We start from the raw sequence: 25,369 nt of genomic DNA on the forward strand, positions 1-25,369 counted from the left end.
AAATAAATATTTAAATAAGGGGCAATGACACACAACAGTTATACACAGTTCATTAGTGCACAGAGAATATGATAGCTGCTGATTGGTCTGATGCAGTATTTCCACAAAAAAAAAATTACCTAGTTAAAAGTTCTTAAAATGACATCTTCTCCTTTTCCATGCAAATATGTTCCATTTCAAAAGTTCAACTATTCAACTGGAGGCTTCACAATATTGATTGCAATATGGTACAGTGGTGTAAGACAAACACAGTGTGAGAGCTACTTTAGCACAATATACAGCTGACACATTGATTTACTCTCATATGGCCTGTACCTTTCTGGTGCTGTAGGTGTCTGAGTTTACTGAGAATCAACTGATAAACAGCTGGTAGTTGGCCATTATTTTTTTTAACACACCATGGAAAGAAAGCAGCTGAAAGAAACTAAGACTTCATCAACAGTGCTGCCCACACTGTTGGGGGGGGGGGGGACGCACACTGGTGTTGTATGATGTGCGTCATACACACCCACACCCATTGTTTAGTATGTGAGCCAGCTTTAACTTGACGTGCGTCATCACGAGTTGATGCACGTCAGCGCATTGGGATTCGCTACTGTCCAACTTCCCATCAGCAAAAATGTGCCAGAACTCCAGAAAAAGCAGCAATTTTATCTCAATCATGACTGGGTGATGTGCCCAGCGGGTGCTGCAGGCGTCAGCTGATGAACATCAAATGATGCGACTGTAGACTCTAGACTGGTCTCTGTACAGTAATTATTGCTTAGAACCAAAGAAGAACATCAGTTAAAAATGCTTTTGGTGCCTGTTAGTCCTAGACACAAAGAGCTGCTTTAAAGTCAAATGTTTCATGTACTCACCATCACTGTTGACACACTGCACTTGAGGGTTCTGTGTTCCTGGTCCACATTCCTTCTCATTATCAGGGATGCACTCCTCCAGTTTAACCACCAGCCAGTCGTAGCAGCTGGGGTCTTCACAAGGTATCGCTTCCACTAGGTGGGGGCAGTTCCCCGTCCCGCCCGTCGGCTCATTGACGATCTTCCTCTTCCTCAGTTTGAACCCTGTCGAGGAACAACAGGAACTTAATGAAGTTGATGAACGTGAACCAGCCCCATGCTAATCAACCACAGCCGCGCCCCCTCCGACCCCCCGACCCCCTCTGTGATCTGTTGAGCAAAACCTCTGCGCAATTTGACGGAATCTGTGCAACTGTAAGCACATTAACTTCACTCTGTGGTCACAGTGTGCCTTTGATGATAGCAATGCATGTAACGTGACAGTCCATTAAGCCTGAAGTTGACTGACATTTATGAAGACGAACTTCCTAAATTGACTTTTTTATTCTACTCATTACATGAACTTTCATCCGAAGTGACTAATGCATGCAGGAAACCATTCATTCAGCTGGGGTTTGTTCTCATGTATGTGTGGTTTCCTTTGCTCAAGGGCATGGGATTCCATGATTCCATGGGGGGGGGGGGGGGGGGGGTGTGTTAACTGCACCCCAGCCAAGGTCACACACCCTCTAATCCACACTCCTGCTCCAGCCCGATAAGGCAGCGGAGCCCCGGAGTGCCTGCGGGACTCAGGTGGAGTCGGCAGAATCTCCTCCTATTCTATTTCATTTTTGTCTCTCTTTTCCCCTTGAAAACCTTTATTTAATCAGGCAGGTCAGCTGAACATGTACTGTCATGTGTCTAGACCCATTGATGGTGGTTTTATCAGAGGGGGGGAGGGGTGGGATTGTATGGAGGGAGATGAGACCTGGGGTGCAGGGAATTCAATTCTATCAGGCATCACTCACTTGCTATCTGCAGGGTGTATTATGAATGGCTTTGGCTGCGAGATAGCAAGGCAGCCCAGGCAGCTGCTGTCAGAGCTGGAGCCTTCATTTTGACTGAAGACACACATACATGGAAACAATCATATGTGATGACCCATCACGGACATGATATCGGCTCAGGATAGCAAGGCTATGCAGTGAATCTCAGGGAAAAGTGATGATGATGATGATGGCGAAGGTGAACACAGAAAGAAAAAAAATCTCTGCTGCAGCTGAATTGATTTTTGTTAAATCAATATTAGGATTTACAGCCACAACATTACAACATACATATATTATTAACAGTATCTTAACAAGCTGTATGAACTGTTATATATATGTGTGTACAATGTACATATAGGCAATATTTATTAACAGAGATTCTAATTCATTCCAAATATAAGATGAAATCTGCTGTCGTCCTGATACATTAGTTTGCACTATTTGTCAAAGGTGGCTTCCTTAAGCAAAGACCATTTTACAAAGAACCCTTATAGAACACATAAAATGGTATAAAAAATATTGCATCTAACACTTACATCTGCCCAGACATTGTGCGTTATTCATTAAAATAAATGTTAGACTTTTAGGCATTTTAAATAACAAATAGAACATAATTTAAAACCTTCTCAATCAATCAATCAATCAATCAATCAATCAATCAATCAATCAATCAATCAATCAATCAATCAATAAATCAATCAATCTTTATTTATATTGCGCCAAATCACAACAAAGTCATCTCAAGGCACTTCACACATATAGCAGGTCTAAACCGTACTCTTCAGGTTTTAATTTTAAAGAGACCCAACATTCCCAACATTCTCATGATCATTCTACTAGAATAATGACCAGTTGGAATTATTATTAATTTATTTATGTGTATTAAATGTATTTATAACAGGGACCGTGTACAAAAAACATGCATCTCAAACAAGACAAAACCGAGACTACAATCTTTCTCTAACCTGAACCATGTGCTCCCAGTATCTAAACATAAATATATAATGTTTAATATTGATGAAACATTTCTTCTGGCGAATATTATACTGCAAGATCAGATATTTTGATGGGGAAGAGAAAAAAAGCTAGGTATGGTGCTTGAACATTTAATATATATGTTCATTATCAACATTTTTGGAAGTTGCCATATGTGGAAATTGACATTTTCTCATTATGTTCAGAGAAAGTGTAATTCAGTCATCATTAAATGTATTTTATAATATATATACTGTTGTAATTTAGTTGTATATGAATGTTATTCTAGGAGACAGAGTTAGACAGCCACAACCACATACAACTGTTACTGTCACCAGCAGGAAAGAGACACATGTCACACATCTGTTACTGAGATTTAAGACTTTACATAATTAATAATTAATTGATTAAAAATGTAATACCTTCTCAGGTCAAGTCAAGTCAATTTTATTTATATAGGATCAAATCACAGAAGTTATTTCAGGGCATTTTCACAGAGCAGGTCTACACTGTACTCTTTCATTTAGAGACCTAACATCCCCCCATGAGCAAGCACTTGGCGACAGTAGGGCGGCCATCTGCCTCGACCGGTTGGGTTGAGAAACCTTCTCAGACCTAGTTTTGAGAAAATGAATTGAATGTTTTTGAAGACCTTTTAAGACCTGCAGCTACCCTGTTACCTCGACACACATTTAAGATAACTAACTGTCGCACCACAAAAACGATTACATGTTGACGATAAGAGTCCTGCATTTGAGAAGAAGCACTCTGATATCATTATGGCAAATGGATTACCTTGTGCCAGAGGGCAGAGTCAGAGCCAGACCCAGACCCACTGTCAAAAGGCTATTAAGCTCTTGCCTAGTTAGATGAATGTAGTCTACAGCCATCAAATCCACTGAAAGTGACGCTGTGCCAACAGCTGGTCCAGCTTTCAATCATGTATGTAGTTTGAACTTTTAACCCTACAGCATTTTTGCTCGTTTTTTAAATTTCCTTCACTTATAGGCTTATGTGAATGTCAATACATGCGTCACACAGGCATGACATATATTGGGGGTTTTTTTATTAACTTTTTTGCAGGACAAGTTAAGCTATTCAGAGATGCCATCATTTTTGCATGCTTTGGGAAAAATTCAAAATGGAAAATAAAATGTTGTAATTCCTTGTCTTTACATCCAGACATTTTTGAGTAGAGCACAAATATTCATATATGAATACCGTCAGGGTTTCACTAATATAAGAACCATGTTGATGGGACATTCTGAACCTCAATAATATCATAAAATGTACTGTTAGTGCACAAAGTACAAGTACACTCTATCAGTCATCAAGGTATTGGTTTCGTGACATCATATGTTGTCTGATTTTTTTTGTTTTTTTTTGTTTTTATTTACATTACACTTCCAGTTTACAGGTCCTGCACCGCTCGCGTACACTTCTCAAAATAATATAAAATATCACTAACATTATGTTTGGCACAATGTTTTAACAAAGCATATCTCACTCCCAATCAGTCAGTCACCCCTCTGCCCCCCTCACATGAACATGCTCGCCTCACACACAAACACACACACAGATGCCTACTGTTGCGCTCTGGCCGCTGTCTGCTACGAACCGTACCACACTACCCAGTCTGCAAAAATACACATTAACCTCCACAAACCACCACCTTTTTTACTTTTTACCGACCGTGTTTACTAACTACTGCTAGGCTCAGCAAGCTGTAGCCAGGGAGCAATGTGTTACAGACATGGTGATATCAAAGAGCTGCGGCCGTGGAGCAACGTGTTATAGTTTTGTTGTGAAATGTGTGCTTATTACAATCTTTCAACCACCGACAGACAAAGTGAAAGGGGGTAACCTACGTTCTGCTATCACTCTGGAGGTTGTTTCTGCTTCTTTGTTGACAGACTAGTGTTGTTTTAGCTGTGTGTGCTCGGGAGTGGGCGACTCGCCACTGCAGCGGTTGGTGTTTGGTTCTGAAATGCGTTGTGGTTGACGGGGGGCAGGTAGTCGTCTCATTAGCTGGAGAGCTATTATCTGCAGGGCATTTCTAGTCGAAGAGCACCATTTTTGTTGCGTTGTGTCGTTACGCCGGTTATTTGTTGACATTAGTGGGAGAGGGCCAAATATGTCACCTACACCATCTAATGAAAACTATTTTTTCTAGAATCCTGGGAGGACAATAACAGTAAGACACTGCATCATTTTATCTGGTTCTTTTTTAGATAGAAACAAGATGTGTGTTCATGCTTGACACTAACATATTTTGATTCATTCTATGTAGATAACGAATACATGTCTGAGGTTGAAATTATTAAAAAGAATGCAATTTAAATCTCAACTGCAATATCGGTCAGAGAAAATGCCATGTTCTTTAAATCGTTCAGTTCTGTAGTGAACTGCATATTAGTAAAATACTAGGAAGGTGTGCATTCCTCTGCATATAGATCATACAGTATAAACTAACATTCAGCAAACTAAAGCGCTCTAATCACAGCCTACCGATTCCCATGTTGAGTGTCAAAGGGATGAAAAGATGTAAAGCCTGGAAGACCCATTTTGAGTCCATATCTCTCTGGTTAATGAGAGTCAGGGTACACATACTTGAAAATATGTGTGCCTGTGTGTGTTCATGTTCACTTTGCACAACGTACAGTAGACGACAGCGAGGGCAGAAATAGTGAAGTGAGCAAATGAGCGAGTGTGAGTGGATCCATCATTAAGATGCATGGCGGAGAATTTCCACCCATCCCTTTCATTCGAGGCGCTTCATTAAGGCAGAGTCAACATGCATTAGTCATGGCGGACGCCGCTGTTCCAGGGATAATTAAGGGCTGGAGCGGCGACTGCGTCAACCCTGCTGATGGGCTGGTACAACTTGCCACAACAGCTAACAAATACACAGAGAAAATGATGACTTTTTGGCTATGCCCTCCCTTAGTGCTGTCACAAGGCCAGGGCTCTGACTGGGACACCAATACTAACTTTAACATCTGAATAATTACTGCTAAAGTGACACTGAATTGTATAGATACACATATTTGCTTGATGGAACCAGTTTGTAAATCAGTTACCCACTTAGCTTAGCAGTCTATCTGCTAGCTAATATGTTAGCAGTCTTTCTGCTAGCTATTATGTTAGCAGTCTTTCTGCTAGCTAATATGTTAGCAGTCTTTCTGCTAGCTATTATGTTAGCAGTCTTCATATTGTGAGCATTGCACTAAGCTATTACTATTAAACTAGACATACTACCGAAGAAACGTCCATAAATAATAATACAAATATAATAGAAATCATCAAAAATGATACAAAAAATTAATGTCCTTTCTAACTCAACAACTTGCCTGATAATTATCACATTTTTCAGTTATCTTCAGTATATAATCCATCAGTTTACACACTCAGTCGCTTATTAAGCATACATTTGCTACCTTGTGCCAATTAGACAAAACAGAAATGTAAAACAATATGTAGGCTAGAAAGATATAACCCACAGCTAACTTACTGAATCAGTGTCAGCTTTTACAACCTGTTTACATTCCCCAAAACATTTTGAGAACTTATCTTGAGAACTGAAAGCATGATTATGCCCCAAGTTAAAGTAAGACAAGGAACAAAGAATAATAAGTATTTGTACTTATATAACACTTTTCTAGACTTTTCAACCACTCAATGCACTTTAACACTGAATGTCACATTCACACAACCTGCACATCAGAAGGGAGACTAACCATTCCCACACATTCATACACCATTGGTGCAGCCATCGGGAGCAATTTGGGGTTAAGTATCTTGCCCAAAGACAGATCGACATGCTAACTGGAAAAGCCGGGACTCGAACCGCTGATCTTCCAATTAGTGGACAACCTGCTCAAGTGTGGATGTAGCTGCTGTAAACCAAGCAATTTCCTGTGAAGAATCAATAAAGTATCTATCTACCTACAGTGCTTATAAAAAGTATTGACACCCTTGGACATTTTCCCCATGTATGGCACATGTGTAAATCTGAGAGCAGGCCGTCCTCACAAACTGAGTGACCATGCAAGAAGGAGACTGGTGAGGGAGGCCACCAACACACCTATGACTACTCTGAAAGAGTTCAAAGCTTCAGCAGCTGAGATGGGAGAGACTCTGCATACAACAACTGTTGCTTTATGGGAGAGCTGCAAAGAGAAAGTCACTGTTGAAGAAAACTCAGATTAAATCTTGACTAGAGTTCACCTAAAGGCATGTGGGAGACTCTAAGGTCAACTAGAAGAAGGTTCTTTGGTCTGATGAGACCAAAATTGAGTTTTTGTTGCCATCAGACTAGATGTTATGTTTAGCAGACACCAAACACTACACATCACCACAAACACACCATCCCCACTGTGAAGCATGGTGGTGGCAGCATCATACCACCATATCTATCTATCTATCTATCTATCTATCTATCTATCTATCTATCTATCTATCTATCTTTCTATCTATCTATCTATCTATCTATCTATCTATCTATCTATCTCTATCTATCTATCTATCTATCTTTCTATCTATCTATCTATCTATCTATCTATCTATCTATCTATCTATCTATCTATCTATCTATCTATCTATCTATCTATCTCTATCTATCTATCTATCTGTTTATCTATCTATCTTCAGGTTGCACTATCAACATTTTTATCACATTATAGATACAGATATTTGCCCTGTGTTGAAAACAAGTGGATATGCAGTACAGATTAAAAAAATCAGTTATCACAATTTGACATTTCAACAAGGGGTGATGGTAGATGGTGGGTGTTTTGATGGGGAGCAGTTTGGTATGAAGGGGTCCACAGTGTCAGACGTGTTTACTGGACAGAGATAAAATGTGTACAGTTCTATGAAGGCTTTAGCCTTAAATAGAACATAAGGGCTCTATTTTCATGTTGGCAGGAAGTCAGTAGGAAATAGCGATTTTCACAAGAGGTGGTCTGATTTTTTACACACTTGTTTGGTAAGAAAGGCAAGAAAAACTGTTGTGTCAGTGTGGGTAAAAAAGCACAACTAACCTTGTGTTCATGCTGGTCAGGTAACACAGTGCAATTTTGGTGCTCATTTTAGCATGAAATTGTGCTTGTGTTTGCACTCAGTATCAGGACAGTAGGGTTCTTTGCCTGTGATCTCCCCAAAGAACACAATTTGCTAGTCTATAGCACAACGGCATTATACGGTCTGCAGGGAGCTCTTACCTTTCTTTGCTGTCTGGTCCTGGCAGTTCTCATAGGTACAGGGTCCCCAGGCGCTCCACGAAGACACCTCACACTCAACAGGACAGCTTATATGGCAGAGCTGGGTGGTGTTTGGGGTAATGCTCAGGCACAGATCACTGTCCACTGGTCGCAATGCTATGAAGACACAAAAATATACCAACATTACACCAATAAATATTTACTTGCAATGATAAGAAAGATGATGCCAGGTGGAAAACGTGTCATTTCATGTCTCTGTCATTAAGTAACCCTGCAAGCACTGTCAGTTCTGTTTTATCAGAGTACCCAGCCAAGCTGAACCTTGGTTCCTGAGGTACTGGGTGAATGGTTTCCTCTGCACCACGGGGAATAAATAAGAATCTCTAGTCTACACATCAGGACATTACATTAATTTTCAAAGCTGTGTTCAGAGAGCCATGCATATATGTGCTGTGCAGTAACTAAAGGTATTTGAAATGTGTATTCATTAACAGAACAAACCACGTAGACATGATAAAATATCCAAAAAGAAAGAAGACAGAAGTTGGTTTTTTAGATTTTAAATAGCACTGTCTTGAGAATCCTGTATCCCCACAGAAACAAATCCTTTCAGCCGAAAAATCAAAGTTAAAAAAAATGCAAACACGCTACTCTTTCATTCCCCTGGACCCCACAAACCCAAAATCTTCCAAAACCAGACAACTTTGAAACTACAAAGCTTTTATTATTTTCCCAGCGCAGCAGGCCAGTCATCCATTTGGCCTGATTCTCGGTGGACCTCGGCTCTAAACAGCTGTAGGTGACTCTCTGCAAGGTCATCAGGCTGATGAATCATTCTGGTTGTTCCACAACAAGACTCAGCCTCATTCACATGCAAATTGCCTTTGCTTGGCCAAAGGTGCATCATTTAATAGTGTCGCTTTAGAGTGCGTACATGTGGCATGCCCTTGAGTGCCCATGTAACACAGGAGTCGGTGATATGTCAAATGATGCAATGTGATTAGATGCCATTTTATTAAATATATACAATATTTTCCAATTTGTTTATATAGTTTGATGTGTAATTTTCTGCACTGTTGAGAAACACATACTGACATGCTGTATGAACTTGAATTGGCTGATATGTATATGGAATTCATACTTCTGCAATAGGTCAGTGAATCAGGCACCTAAGGACTTGTGAGATTGCTTCAACAATATTACTTTTTTGTAACTGTAAAACCTTTTGTACCACTAGAGGGAGCTGTTTGAAATCTGATAAACTGCCTCAAGTGATGTCAGTAGAGTCAGCACAGGTTGGGGCTTTTCTCACACTAACTTTTTGTCTTTGCTTCCTCTGTTGTCGTTTTTTGTTTTTGTTTGTTTGTTTTTTCTCCAAATTCAGATGGGCTGAGGCACAGAGCATGACAAGGTTGAGGCAGCACTTGTGATTGATCCCCTGGCACAATGTTAATGGCTTGTTCATGAATGCACTAATCATCATCTGTTTCAACTGAAAGCTTGAAAGAGCAAATCATTGCAATGTGGATTCCAGTGGAGTAGTCAGTTACAATGATTTTGTGATTGAGCAGCTAACCCATGCTGAGCATAAGGGGAGACATGCTGGAGAAACTGTGACATTAGCATTGTTCACACTGTGCAACTCACCACATCTGTGCAAGCCCCCAGAAACAGCACCAGGCTTTTAAGTCAATTTTACATAGTGGCCAAACTGTGTAATTACAATGTCACATGATGCTATTGGCCCAAAAAGACTTTTTCCCATAGACTTACAAAGTGTGAGAGACATCTGACCAGATACGTTTTTGAGCATCACAACACCTGTGAAATGACTCGTTTCACTATCACAATTTGATGCATTTGGTCTGAAAACATTTGAAAAGTGTAGAAAAGTCACACAATTGAATTGTTTTATCTACATTCAAGTTAGCTGGAGGGCAAACCCTGCAGTGGCTGGCTGGGCCAGTGGAAGTCACTAATGTGCTTGCTCTATGGGCCCCACAGATGTGGAAGCTATTTGGAAGAAGTCTAACATTTGTGGTGTCATGTGCCACTGAGCAACTTTCATAAGAATGATTGGAGCACTGCTTCCAACAATGTATCCAGTTTTCTTTATACATCCATCTGTGTTGCAATTATGCTAACATTATTTAACTGACCTAATGTATTTCAGTCATGTTAACATGACAGATATGCAGTGGTCAATTGTCTCATTTAATGAAGTACCACTAAAATACTGGTGTGTTTGAATTTGCCTCCATTGACCCTACACACATAGCCTAGCACTATGTGCTGGTCTTTGCAATTTAGCCTACATGGCAAAGCACTCACAAGCTTATGTTAATGAAGAAGTAGAATATTCACACAGTACACTTATAAATGCATTTCAGACTTTAAAGGAATTATAATGCTGAAAACTGAATTACTGAAAAACCAACAAGCAAACAGAGTACAGCTCCAAGCACAATGCTCATTTGTTGAGACATTTTGATCTAGACTTAAACTGTCAACCTGATAGTGTTAGGGAGTCACCAAAGTCAATATGATTAACTATGAATGTCTGTACAAGAATTTCATGATAATCCATCTGAGTAATTGTCATGATATTTCTATCTGAACTGACTGGCCAACACTGCCATCTCTAAAGCCAACCTGCCAAATATGTGCAATTCTAATTATATTGGCAGAAAATATCAGCTATTCTAACCAAATTGTCTTTCCTGGCTGTGAAAATATCTTATCATTGGAACAGGCCATAACGTACCACTGGGAGGTATTAAACAGAAGATTAGCAAATATGCCACTGTGCTAACAGGTGCTGAATTACAGCATCCAAATGACCTGTTGATGACTTTAATTCCAACGCGTCCATGTGTTGTCACGCTAACTGAACAGTCAGAAATCCCATTTCTTATTTAGGCGTTTCTACCACATGCTTAATTTGGAGGACAATAGCCTCTTTGTTCTCCTTCCTTGTCCAGGCTGAGCAGCTCTCCACGAGCATAACAAAAGGCTGATTAATGGACATCTCCACGCAGACTGACCTTGCTCAGGTAACTCTGTGCCAGATGGTCTAGGCTTCCCTGTGCTGCACTTCCAGCCGCCAGCATGGGTACCTCAGAGGCCGCCACCCTGAGCTGCCATGTGCCGACTGCCATCAATAACCTGACTCCCAGTTCCTTTCCAGCTGAGGATTCATGGCATCACAGTGGCACAGCTGTTATACAGCATGTCACGGCTTGCCCCCCTATAGGGTTTCGCATTGATTGGTACCAGTACGGGAAAAAACAGCTGATACAACTTATACTCCTGCACAGTAACAGTGAAATATCTTGTTTTCTTCAAAGCAAAATAAATGAAATATGTGCCATCAGGGAAAATAAAAAGCTACTTTTAACAATCTAAAAACACACTCCATTTGAGAATAGCATTGCAATAAACAGTGATGCTGTCAGCAGTAATCCTTGCATGACTGTGACAAAATCCATACTGAGTAAAGCCTTCACCTTCCAACTGTGAGTAAATCGAATGAAGAGAAAGCAGGGATCTGTGATGTACTTCCCAGTAATCAGACTGGGAATAATGTGCTCTGAGATATTATTGCCAGACTATTCTATCTTAGTCACTCTGGGATTTACTAATCATCCTCGAAAGCAAATGATAAGATTACATCAGCTTAATTAGGCTACAGATTCTCTCCACAGATTCTTTCAGCCACGCAGCTCATCACAATGAAATCAGCGTCTGCAGGCGATGACAGCAGAAAGAGGAAATGATACAGTTACTGTAGTCTTGATAAAAGCAGTCACACGTGAACATTACTTTCAACAGCTGAGTGCTGAAACCCACTCAACTTCTCTTGAAATATAAATCGGATGTTTTTACATGTTGGAGTCAAAATAATCTTTTCACTGACACACTTTTCATCAGCACAATCCGTGATGTGAGATTGAAAGCTTAGAAAAAGATCTAGAGGGACATTTCACACCCAGGGTCTAAATAGTTTCCACTTCTTACTGTATGTATATTCATGCCAATTTTCTGAATCATTGTTGGGTATTTGTTTAAGTGACATGTATCTAAGCCTAATAGCCTCAGCTGCAGGGAGCTACTGTTTGATCAGCCCTCCACAGCTACACTCAGACTTCTTCCACTTTGCTCATATGTGGATATGTTCTGTTATTTACCAATTTCAACTTATTTCATCTTGTGATTTGCAAACCTACAATTGAAAATGTTCCTTTTTTTTGATATCCTCTTTGATGCAAACTCCAAGCACAACCAGTGGCTATTATGTTAGTGTAGAAGATAGAGAGATATCTTAGACCAGATATTTTCCCTTCAGCCAAGCAGATGCACCAATGGTCACCAAAAAAGACCTTTACTGTTAAACCTTACACATTGTTCAGGTCAAATTTGACAGTTGACAGCTGTAAAAACATCCCAAATGTCTATTACCCTGAAATATGATGACTTTTCCTAAAGTGGCCCAAAGTGCACATAAATGAAAATATTTTAAAATGTTATACTTTTGTATAGATGCTACAAATGTTTGTACATTGAAGCTGTTCTGGGTCAAATTTGAGCCGTACTATCTATTGACATGTGTTTATGTTAAATGAATAGTTAATAGTTTTAATCATTCTTTTTATGATGTAGCAGTGAAGACTGATGGCTCTAATGGTTATACAATAAACCCCACAGTTCCATAAAGTTCTTGTCATTTTCACTTTACATTAAATACATTTACATCATTATTGCTATGTTATATTTTCATGTCTTAGGTAAAATAGGACATGATGATATTGTGTGATAGTAGCTGTTTTTTCTACATAAATGAGTGATGTAAAAGCTAAAAAATACACTCTCTCTGCTCTCTGAAACATGAATCATTTAATCACACATTTATTGATCAGTCAGATCCACTATTGATGCTTTCTAAACACATCTGTGGTTCAACATTTGGTATAGACACTTTTTATGAGGAGATTCTTAAACTGGGTCAAAATTGACCATACATACTTTAAGAGTGTAGAATATGAACAGTATGTGGGGTTAAAACTGCATTGAAGGAATTGTAAGCAATGCCTAAAAGCAGGGAGTGAGAAAGTGTGCACGTGAATATGGGAGATGGATAAAAATGGCATGACCATGTTAGTGGGTAGCTACAATTATACCTGACATGACAGCACAAAAACCTGTCAGAGAGTAAGGACAGGTGCAGGAGGAGGAGGATGTGGTACACTGCAGCTGAGCCGGCAGAACTTCTCACCCTACTTCTCACTTTCCTCCTCCTGCCACCATCTTTTGTTAGTGACACCTCGAAGCCAAATCGAGTCACTTTTCACCTGTCACAACGCCTTCATTAATGTCTCCGTGCTTCCATCCAAAAACACTTTCCATAACAATTACTGTGCTAACACTCAGGAGGCAGGACGATTTGGCTCGGGGGGGGGTTGCTGCCACAGTTTCCTATCTCCTCCTGACAATATATGTACAGTAAAGGCAAATGGAAGGGAAGTGTGAGACTCAATGCTGTTAACAAAATTGGCAGCGTGGAATTTGGACACTGAAGGATGAAAGCGTGCGGCTGGTTGTGAGCAGCTGATCTGAATAATTTGCTAGAAGCAGACGCCAGGTTCAGCCTCCGCGGCCAGATGGACTGAGACTTATTGTGTCATTGCTGGATAAGCATGGGCGTGCTACCAGGTCACTTCCAGCCTCCGCGTGCTCAGTAATGCCACCAATTTAGGTGAAAGCTCATATTTCATCTCCTCTCCCTTTCCGTGTGGCTTTTGCACGTACATTAGCATATTCATACAGCGCAGTCCCAGATTTAATATGAAGGGGAAACTGCTTTAATTCTCCTCTCTGGTTCACACATGGTTGCTAAAGCAGGAGGAGGATGTATCAGTGACTGTGTGTCGAGCCGAGCTGGAACAGATGACATTACTTTACTGTGTGCGTGTGCGTGTGTGTGTGTGTGTGTGTGTGTGTGTGTGTGAAATGCAAGCCTGAGCAGATGATTCAAAAGCTCATAAACAACTCTTTTTTTTTTGTCTGCCACAGATGTGATTTGATGCTGTTTTTAACCAGCCCGTTTGAAGACATGTGCTATTAAAAATGTCATCATTTCCTCCATAAAGCCAAGTAGATGTTGCTACTTTCCTCCTCCTCCTCCTCCCTGGTGTTTGTTTGTTTGTGTTTGAGCAGATAATACCTCTGCATGATATAAATTCTGTCTTATATGAAGATTAAACTTTCTGTTGTGGAGCGAGCGGGAATAAAGCAGCGGATTACCTTCAAACTGTATTCTACCATAAAGCAATATTTGTGCAGTAAAGCAAATGTTTCGCTGCCAAATCCGTTTGTCTCCTTGGTTGAGGTCTTTGTTTACAGTAATCATAATAATGCATCATTGTTTGTATTGGAAGATATAATGTTACTACAGCTGTTGTGCTTTTTTTTCCTTCATTTTTTCAAAAGACGGTGTACTGTAAGCATTTTGAAAACTAGGAAACAGCATCTAAGCCTTGAGAGGAACGTTAACGAACACAGTTAATTATGGACACATAAAAAAACTATGTATACTATAAACTCCTATAATGTCCTTATAATACCTCCATACTCAGTGGAGGGGAGTAACTAGTTACATGTAACAGCGTTACGTAGTTAGTGAGAAAACGTGTCATTAAATGATGAAAATGTTGATGATTACAAAGGAGGTTACATCTGAAGTCACACCTTTAAGATTTTACTCATTTTTTTATATTAACATGTAACTGAATACATATTATTGCTGTTTTTAATACTTTGAAATCAATATTTCTTTAGATATTTAGTAAATAAATCATGATGCGGGCTTATTTGGAGCACACATGGGCTTAAATGGAGTCACAGTACCAATTAAGCTCATGTCAGACTTTTGACATGTCAGAGTAACTAGTAATCTGTAACCTATTACATTTCCTAAGTAACCTCCACAGCCCTGCACATACTGTACTTATGAATAGAAAGCATGTGTTTCTTTGTCACCAGATGTTCTCCATTAAGATCCTAAACACAGCTGGTAACAAAGGTCAGTCTTGGAGGAGTCCAGCGTGACTTGTGTGCAGATAAAATAGTGATAAAGTGAACTAATGGGCTTCGATGGAACATAGCAAGAGGAGAGTAGTTAGAAGAAAGGCATGCTGGGAAAATCACCTTCTTTGCTCCTGATCGCTCCTAGGTTGGAAGGTGTATCCATGATGGTCTGGACACAGTAAACCTCCCGAGTCTGAATCCCGCCTCCGCACAACCCTGTCTGGTTTCCACGACGACGGTCCTGCTGGCTGAGCAGCACGTCCACCCTGCACTCTGTCCACTCTGTGGTCTTCCAGCTGTAACTGAGGACGGAGGTGGATGAAAGAAGATTGAGTCTCATACACTTTATCAGCTCTGCATTGTCATAGAAAAAGTTACATTAATAGATTAAAACTGATTCAAATCATCAGTATCAGCTTTCAAGACAAAGAGGAAAGGAGATCTATCATTTTGTGTTGTTGAGTTGATTATTGACTATTGATCTGGTCTAAACACAATTTCTATTGACCAGGTGCATAATATGAAGCTGGAGCAGTCAGATGAAAGGTCACTGGTTATTAAGTTTCACTGTCTGGGAGTTACATAGGACAGATGTTCTACTTTGTACAGATGGTATATCAGTATACAGTTATACATTGTGTATATTTGGCTTTACAAACACAACAAAATGAAACCTAATTAAATAGGTAAAAATAATTAAATAAATAAGTAAAATAAGAGTGAATAAGAGAAAAGGTTTATTAAAAGCTAGAGTTAACATTTGGATAAAAAATCAATTAAAAAGACAAAAAAAAAAAGGATAATAGAAGAAGTTTAATAAAAGCTGCACTGAAACTAGGTTAAGAAAGAGACTAAAAGACAAAAGAAATAGACAAATAAAATTGATAAGAAGATAAAACTATAGAATGATATTAATAAGAGAGTGTACATCAGAAACAAGTACAATAGAATAAAATGAAAGGATATATACTATTACATTTTTAATCAAAGCCAGACTGAACAGCTGGATTTTGTGTTGCAAACTGATATTTCTCATTATCAAAAATAAATTAAAAAAAGAGTTTGGAACAAAGACTTAATTCACATGATTATTTGAATTTACATCTTTATGTTTTGTCCTTTAATAACGTTATATTGACAGAACAAAAGAGGTGGAACCCAAACACACACACACACACACACACACACACACACACACACACACACACACACACTCATAGCATTAGTACCAACAGCTTTCCAGAACATACACACCAGTATTAAACAATACATACAGCAGCAGATCTAGCATGCTGCCACCTTATTATCGTTCAGTCAGAGATATTTCTAACAAGATATTAATCATTTCTAACAGATTTGTTATTCCAGAGATCTCTCTAACAATCTGAGCAGTAGTGAGGATTCTGTTTAGAGGGCTGATCAAACTAATAAATATACATGAATATTTAATCCTTGATAAAATCATAGTAGTTCATCGGGGTAGTAGAAAGAGTTGCTGCAACAAACTACACTGGCAAGAGTGTAACGTGTAGTCAGCTGTGACAGTGTCAGGTTAAAATGTTTGAGGTGTACACCTGCAGGAATGTAACTTTCAAGCTCTGCCTGAACTAACACTATACTCCATTTGTTCTTTTTCATCAAAAGCTAAGTACAGGACCAGTTAGCTTAACTACACATTAGTCTGACAACACCAGACCATCAGAGATCTCAGTCTGGGTGTTAGTATGTATTTTTACATATGGCCTAGCAGTCATGTTATGCTGACTAGGAGCCAGTCTGTCTGGAACACACACACAGCAGAATGACAGATATAGGTTCAATTTAGTTGGCAGAGCCCCAGAAGGATGTATCACATTATGCTTCAAATACTTCCTGGAAATATCTGACCTTTAGGTAAAAGTACCTTGAACTCTGGAGCAAATTAGTATTTGTCAGTGTCTGCATGAAGACATGAACCGGGCTCGTAATAAAACATGCATTAAGAGAAAGAATTCCTGATTGAACTAACATTTGCCGAATCAAGAAAATCACAGAAACATGCATCATCGCTGGGTATTTGCTTAAACCTACTCTTCTTATACTTTATCAAGCACACATCTTATAGGGAGGCTGTGACTCGGGAAGATCAGTGGAACAATTCTTGGCTCCTCGATGTGTCCTGGGGGCAAGATACTTAACCTTAAATTGCTCCCGATGGTTGTGCCAATGGTGTATGAATGTGTGTGTGAATGAGTGAATGTGACATGTAGTGTAAAAGCACTTTGAGTGGTCAAAAGACTAGAAAAGTGCTATATAAGTACAGTCCATTTACCATTTACCTTACTGGAAATGATCTCTCCTTCATAGTGAACTGCATATGAAGGTCTGCCATAAAGACTTTGGATTGCCTCTGAAGGTTTTTTTTATTCCCTTCTAAATGTTTCCATCCAGTTTTAGTAATGTACTTTACATAACCAGAAACTTTCGGAGCAGATCTCAACACCAGACGACCCATTAACAGTTTTTTTGCTTTTTTGGTGCCCAAAGAAAGACGACACATAAGAACACTTCACTTGTCACTCGTGCTAATAAATTCTACACATATTTCTCATATTCCTGTAAATCTACTTTCTATTTGTGGTCTTCTTCCTCTGTCACTTTGCTTCTCGTCATTCTACCGATCTGTCATCTAAATCCTCTTTAGACAATTAATCTGTTTGTTTTCTCCTCTCTTTCTTTCTTATCTTATTTGTCTTCTCTCTGTAGTTTGAAGTGTGATGTTCGTGTCAAGCTGCATTTTTCTCTTCTTCAAAAAATGTGTCGTTTGCTTTGCTTCTGTGTGCATCATTAATCTCCATCGTCTTGGATATAAATAGGCAGAACTAGGGCTGGGTTTCAGTACTCAATACCTTCAATGTATCGACCGAAATGAATAGATACCAAGTAGTATCGAAACATCACCCATCAAACAATACCTGCAATCCATCCTTTTTGCACCCAGATCTAGATGTTGTTTGATTTAATGAGACATGTGATTGTCTGAAAGTCTTAATCATTTGAAAATGTCCAAATGCATTTGTGTAAAAATCTAATCATTTAGATGTGGAGGAGTGGTGGTATTTAATGTAATTTAATGCTTCTACTTACATGATGGGTATCAAATGAAGTACTCAGTTGGTATCAGTATCACTTTAAGGGTACTTGGATTGGTACTGGTATCATCATTTTTTAAATGACACCAAACGCTAGGCAGAACTTACCAAAATAACGAAAGATTGGGCAAACTTGTACCTTTATTCCAACCCTTGCTCTTTATTGACCAATTGTCAAAACTTCATTCTTGTTTGAATATTTCACTCTCATTATAATATAATTAAACACATAATCCCCCAAAGGGATTGTGTCATGGAGAAGCCAAAGACAACTCATTTTACTGATGTTTGGTTCTGTCATAACTCAGAGTGGATGGCTTTTTACAGGCAGTTATAAAAAAAAATCAGTCATGCCTGGTTGAGCTGGGGTGGCAAGCATCTCTCCAGCATTGTTAGAAAGACTTTTACATCACTGACCTTTAGATCTCTGTTTACAATATGCCTCCAGATTTGCAATTTAACCAGTGTGTCCACTGAGAGCTCTCTAAGACGTAGATTTATTTTTAAGCTGAGAGGCAGTTGTTAATTGCAGCTATTCATAGAAGGGTTTGTGTCTGGTTACTGAATTGGCAGCAGTCTGCTTCAGCAATAATGCATTGTGGTTCCCGCCCTGAGGTCAGAAAATGTAAACCCTGCCTCCAATCTCTGCTGATAATGGAATTCATTTGAGGTCGCCAATGAAAGGCTCCATATTCATGAGGAAGGTCTCTCTGTCTCTCTTTCAGCACTACAACAGGGCCCCCTGGGAGAGCATTGCATCTTGGGGCTTTAAGTTGCCCAGATGGGGACACTCAAACAGAGCAATTCTTCAGGACCATGGACAGAGCTGCTGCTTCTCTTCCTGCTGTCTGTCAAGCAGACGGCATTGATTTACTGTTTCACATTATGGCTGATTTAGTCTGTCTGTAAAACATACCAGCAAAATGATAAGTTACATGGTGAGAACACGACTCGGAAGTTAAAGTTTAAAGTTAACTTTAACTTCCGAGTTCTGTTTTAGAAGTAGGAAAAGCTGCTTTAAAAACACATATTTGTTATTTTATAGTTACCAAAAATCCAGTCCTACAATAGCATCTCCTGTGGTTAACTCCATTTGTATAGGAAACACAGTCTGTGTGTTATTGCTGTTTATTTTCCATCCACAAGACTAATCATAACAAGCTCAAAAATGATTTCTTATGTAGGCCACCATAGGGCACCCAGGTGGACTTAAGGTTTAAAAGCACTAACCATGACCCCCAAAAAATCCCCTGTTTGAGTCCAGCTGGAGACCTTTGATGCATGTCATTCCCCATTTGCCCCTATCCTCACTTCCTGTCATGTCTCTACTGTCAACTACAGAGGCCCCCAGGGTTCACGTGGTAGCACAACCGTTTTTATTGATGCGGAAAACCCTGCAAACGGATTACTATTCAGAGGGAACAAATTGGTAAAAACAACAAGTTTGACCCTCCATGGTGGCCTGTTTAATCTCCGTTCTAGCCCGTCCTGTTCTCTGTGATTGGGAGTTTTAATCCAGACAAATTCACATTACAGTTAGCTGTCAGATAAGTATGACATCTGATTTCATACTGCACAGTTATGTTAATGACAGACACAGAAACATATGTAATTGAGACCAGCTACAATGTGAATACAGATTCATTAAAACACAGTATGTGTCATCTAGAGCCTGATCAATATATCGGTCAACCTATATTATAAACCGATATCAGCCTATCACAGCTATATCTGTATCAATGTTTATGCCACCCGATATGTGCTGATTTTTTTTTAAAGATATATAGGCTGCATTCTATGTATATTTAATCATTTTTCCTAATTCAACTTTATTATTAAATTGTAAAAAATCATGCCTCCATACAAGGAAATATGTTTATGGATATCATTTGTATATATCAGCGATATATCCCAAATATCAGTACTGTCCCCAAAAATCTAGTATTAATCGTGCCCTAATGTAATCATAGAGAGCAGGACAGCATGAATGGAAGTTTTAAGGTATTTATTTTATTAATGTGATGACAGAACTTTATTTTCTGGTCGTAATAGTTTAATTTTAAGGTTACTCTTTATATTTGCATAGGGACTTTTTCCATCAATAAATAAATAAATCTCATCTGATTACCAACATTTTGCTTGATTTTGTTTTTCTTGTTAAGCGACACAAACAGAGATGCCCTACTCATCCATGTAAGCCCAGCATTGTGACTGCAGATGTATAATCAATATCCTGCTTTACAATTAAAGGATGCCATGAATCACCTGTTTGGCTCTTCTGCTTGTTTAAACTTAAAGGTTTTAATTTAGTAGAAGGTTGAGTTCTTAGTGAAAACTGTTAACAACAGGGTTTTTATACTCTTAGTAACCAATTCATTGTTTCTGAAGAGGATAAACACATTGGAGGAAAGGTGTATGTTAGCTGAATAACAACACTTACACAATGCAGGGTGGCACCGCGTCTCCCTGGGGGCTGCAGGACTCCTTCTCCTCCAGCTCTGGACACTCGGCTCCTCCGTTGATCGGGAACTGGCTGACTTTTCTGGTACGTGCGCGCTCACCATTGGGCCCGTTGGGATCGTAGCACTCCTTGGAGCAAGCTGACCATTCAGACCATTCAGTCACATCGCAGTCTTTGGTCATGACGCAAGCCTGGTAGGTCACAGGAAGAGACTCCTGAGAGCACAGGCTGGAGGTGATGAAGCAAAAAAAAACAAACATAAGATTTAATACAGTAGTAGTTCCAATTTTGCATTAAAATACTAAATTCAATTCAATACTTTCTCAAGTAGACAGGGTTAGGGTTCACCACAAACAGCCAATACTAACACAAAACAGACAAAAAACACAATACATTTTAAAAGAAAGATATTTCTTTAAAGAATGCAACAGTGTTGGATCTCTAAAGTACAGTGTTATAATGCTTGAGAACTCCAACACATTCAAACCTGTGTTACAATAGTACAGTTCTCGTTTTGTCCCACACTGGCAGTTAATGCTCCTTTCCCTTTCTGTAATCAAATGTTTTAGTTGGCAACCCTCAACCATATCTTAAAGGGAAACTCCACTGATTTTACACATCAGCAACCAGTTTCCACGTGTTGGTGAGTATTACTGCACATATAACAACATTTGTATAAATCCTGATAAATTGCCCCAAGTGATGTCACTTGAGTCAGCAGGAGTGGGGCTAAAATAATCATAGAAGAAGCATCACACACTATTGGTGGTGGAGTTGCATTATGGGGAACAGGTACTGGGTTTAGACAAAGAAGAAGAATGCATAGAATAAAAAGGACAATATCTGTAACTTCTGCTGAATCATTCTTGATACTTGTTTTTCATGTCCATCATGAGTCAATGTAATAGCAGTGCAATGCTACGTTGGTGGAATACCAGTTTATTTACCATAACATAATCATGTAATCAAACTGTACTTGCCATGCACAGATATTTTGGGAATTACCAATTTAAAAAGTGGTTTTGCAGTCTAGTCCGATATCAGCATTAGTGTGTATTATTAGGCTTACAAAATGACGCGTTTATCTACCACTGGGGGCAGCAGACACACCTTTAACTGCAACTCTGTCAGAATTACAACAGAGAAACAACTGGCGTATCGTTTTTACAGTGCAACCAAACAAACGTTGGGCTGAGAGGAATCATTGTTACATGGTTTTATTGCAGAAGACAAACAAAGACAGTAAACACGGTGGACTGACACAGCAGTGATGCATGGACTCGCTGTCATTTGTCCTGTACGTACATGAATCACTGTCTGTGAATCCATTGTTTGTGGGCACATCATTTGAATACCATATAGGACTGAGGCACTTTGCCAATGCTAGTGGATAATGAGGCGATTTTTATGGAAGCATATTGCATTCACCTGAAAAAATAATTAAAAAGCTCCGTCTTTCTGAATTAATGAGATAATGTTCCCTGTTTTTTTCCGAATAATTGTTTCAGTTTTTTTTCTGAATTAACGAGATACTTCAAAATCCTTCAAGAAGCTCCCAGCTGCAAGTAACGTTAACCGACCATTGCTGCTCCTAATCTATGAAAATCACGCCAGAAAAAGGAAAAAAGCATCAGTTATAACGTGAAAAGTTTCATGTTCAAACTTGAAGCTTCAGTATCATGTTCACATCATTCCAAAAAACAAGAAAATGATCGTGTTAATTCAGAAAAACAGAGCTTTTTTTAATGTTTTCAAGTGAATTCAATACGCTTCTGTATATTTTAGAATAATGAATGCTGCTTTTAAAATAATTCCAGACATATAAAATAATTAAAACATGGGTTCTATATGATGAGTCTTAAGTATTACAATTTTAAATGCCTATAAATCGTCATATTTTCAAATTGACTACACCATAGAAAATATGCATCATTTAAAACAGAAGTAGAAGAAGTAAGAAAAGTGTGAAAGCTGTGAAAATGTAATGATTAAAACATAAGAATTCAATGTCATGTTAAAAAAAAAAAAAAAAAAGACATTTTGACATTATTAGATCAACAGGAAGCAATGAAATATGATGTAAGATAAAACACAAAACAGAGAAGGGAGCTTAATATGGCTCTATTCACAGAGAGGGTTCGTAAGAAGCAGAAAGGCACATGTAGGGATTACAAAGATGTAAAAAATACTGCTGTTCATTACAAACACAAACAATTTGTTATCCACATTTTCAGCCCCTGCTTCACAGCATCGTAGCTTTATTTGATAATGGGATTGCTGTGGAGTTGAAAGACACTTGTTTAGTCTCGTGTTGTTTCTGAGATGCTGATAGGCCATTCTGGATAATGACACACTGCTTCACTTCTCTTTTAGTCTCAACAGTTACATTTTCCTTCAACTTCCCTGAACTTCGGGAGGCTTTCTGAAGCTTTGTGTACAAACTGTCTGGCCTTTTAGGGGTTTTTTTTCTGTTTTATGTCTTTTTTTAGCTTTGTACCATAATGATTCTGCAGTCATTGAGGCTCTTTCTCTAAACCCCTGCTATGATGAAGGCAGAACAGCAGTGTCTAGACATGATTATGGCAATGTGAAGACAAAAAACAGTTTGCGCTTTGATGTGCTTTGACTGAGATTCCCCCTTTAGCTACTGCTGTCGTCATATCTTTTCTATTATTTTTTTCTCTAGAGAGGTTAAGACAAAGTTACTACATAACTGCTCAAAATTGACATTAAAGAAACTGTCAAATCAGTCTGCTATAGTGACCCCTCAAGGCTGCAATGGATGTTACACCCCTCAATAATTAAACATGGGCAGAATAAAAATCATATTCCTGAAAAACCTACAAGTAAAAGTTTATATTAAAAAAAAGAGAGAGAGACAATGTATCAATAATTTCAGCAAGTGCTAAAACACTATGTTTACGTTCATGTGACAGCGCCCTCTAGCAGCCAAAGTAAGTATGACTGTTGTAAGTCAGCAGTAAAGGATAAGTAGTGTGATGTTACTATAGAGCCACAAAGAAGTGGGAGGATATCAGGGATGGTTCAACTAAATGTCAACATTGTTTTTTTTTTTTTAATACTATGACTGCAGTCGTTTTCTGACCACAACCAAGAGGTTATTATTGTAACCATGACGACAAAGCTCCTCTAACCTTATGGAAGAAGTCATTTAACAGAAGACGTAGGCTGTGTCTGAAATCACTCCTTTATTCACTCATTCACTACTTTCTATATAATAGACACTAAATAGTTCACTCAGTAGTGAGCAGCAAACTACTCTAACTAACTAATCGTCATCATTTTGTGTCGTCACAATCGTCACGGTAGTTTTCACAACTTTAAAAATTGGTTTGTTAGCAGGAAGTAGTGTACATGATATGAACACTACTTTTTTCGTTCTGTGGTGTAAATGAAGTGCACTATATAGTAAATAAGGAGTGATTTCGGAGACTCTTCAGTCTTTCCCTAACCCAATGTTGGTCCTGTGCCAAAAACACAATGCTAACATCAACCATAGCAATGTACAATTAGAACATTACCCTGTAAATAGTGGCATCAGATTAGAAAATGCGTATTTATGTCATTCCAGGAGGTGATGGACCAATGGCACATCTTATCTTGTGATTCAGAGGAGACTGATTTCCAAAACATCTTCTCTCCTACAAACAGTCAATGCTAGTTTCTTATAAATATGACCACCATATTTCCTTAAATGTAAGCAAATAATTAGTTAGCATAAACTTAACCCTAATCATAAAGAATACAGATCAGTCACTCATATGAATCATTTTAGCAATGCTAACTTGTGTGTTAAAGTCATAAGGTTCATCCCCTTGGGAACATCAACATTCTAAGCATAAGTTCTGGTGTTTTCATAATGTGGAATATTTGACATTCTGTCCTGAAGGTCACACTTACAGGAAAGCCCAACACACTTCCTAAATGGAAGTGGTTAATCTAATTTAACATTTTCTGAGCATGAATGTGCTGAGTAAATGTCATTGCAATTCTCTGCCTATTAATCATTTCTAGCATACATGGCCTTATCTGGAGTCATCCTCTGGGGACCATGAATACATGTTCCACATTTAATGTGGTTACAAGTTGCAATGAATCCTCTACATTCAATTATATGAAATCTCCATCAAAAACAACCCATTCAAGCATTTTCTGATCTGATGCTCACCCTTTTTTGTCAGAATGACACATTTGGGAACCTTACAAAACCATTACAAATCACTGTTACAAAAATGAATAACATGGACTTTTTGCCATCTCTGTTGTTTATGACCTTTTAGACTTAGACACATAAAGTACGATAATGGGTAACGGTTAAGGAAAAATAATCGACTGGTGGTTAAATGGAAATAAACATGCACTGTTGGTAGATGAACAGCAGTCTCCTATGTCAAAGTCAGACTTTATGACCCACCAGTCCACCATGACCTCCTCCCTCAAGTCATAATCCACAAGGCTACAAGATGTGCATGTCAGGAAACCATGTAGGTCATTTGAAGCATTTGAAGAAAAGAGTAATGCTGTTTTTTATGAGGTCAGTATTGTAGCTGTCAGGATATCCTGCTCCCCGCCAAAGTGTTGGACAGATGCTGGTAGCAGAACAAAAAAAAATCAGCTTTCTAAATGAGAACTTGTATTCCATTATTTC

General features: G+C 38.8%; 1 protein-coding gene across 1 annotated transcript in view; it reads right to left on the reverse strand.

The window, feature by feature from the left end:
* LOC133995968 (thrombospondin type-1 domain-containing protein 7A-like) overlaps positions 1-25,369 on the reverse strand; it is a 173,454-nt gene that overhangs the window by 70,014 nt on the left and 78,071 nt on the right. Inside the window, exons 4-9 of the mRNA XM_062435475.1 lie at positions 20,680-20,928; positions 15,229-15,410; positions 11,070-11,212; positions 8,332-8,413; positions 8,026-8,181; positions 861-1,064 (exon numbers count right to left, since the gene is read on the reverse strand). Of these exons, the coding sequence (XP_062291459.1) occupies positions 861-1,064; positions 8,026-8,181; positions 8,332-8,413; positions 11,070-11,212; positions 15,229-15,410; positions 20,680-20,928 (1,016 nt within the window). The remainder of the gene's footprint in view (positions 1-860; positions 1,065-8,025; positions 8,182-8,331; positions 8,414-11,069; positions 11,213-15,228; positions 15,411-20,679; positions 20,929-25,369) is intronic.

This window comes from Scomber scombrus, chromosome 16 (genome assembly GCF_963691925.1).
Source record: "Scomber scombrus chromosome 16, fScoSco1.1, whole genome shotgun sequence".
NCBI classification, from domain to species: domain Eukaryota; kingdom Metazoa; phylum Chordata; class Actinopteri; order Scombriformes; family Scombridae; genus Scomber; species Scomber scombrus.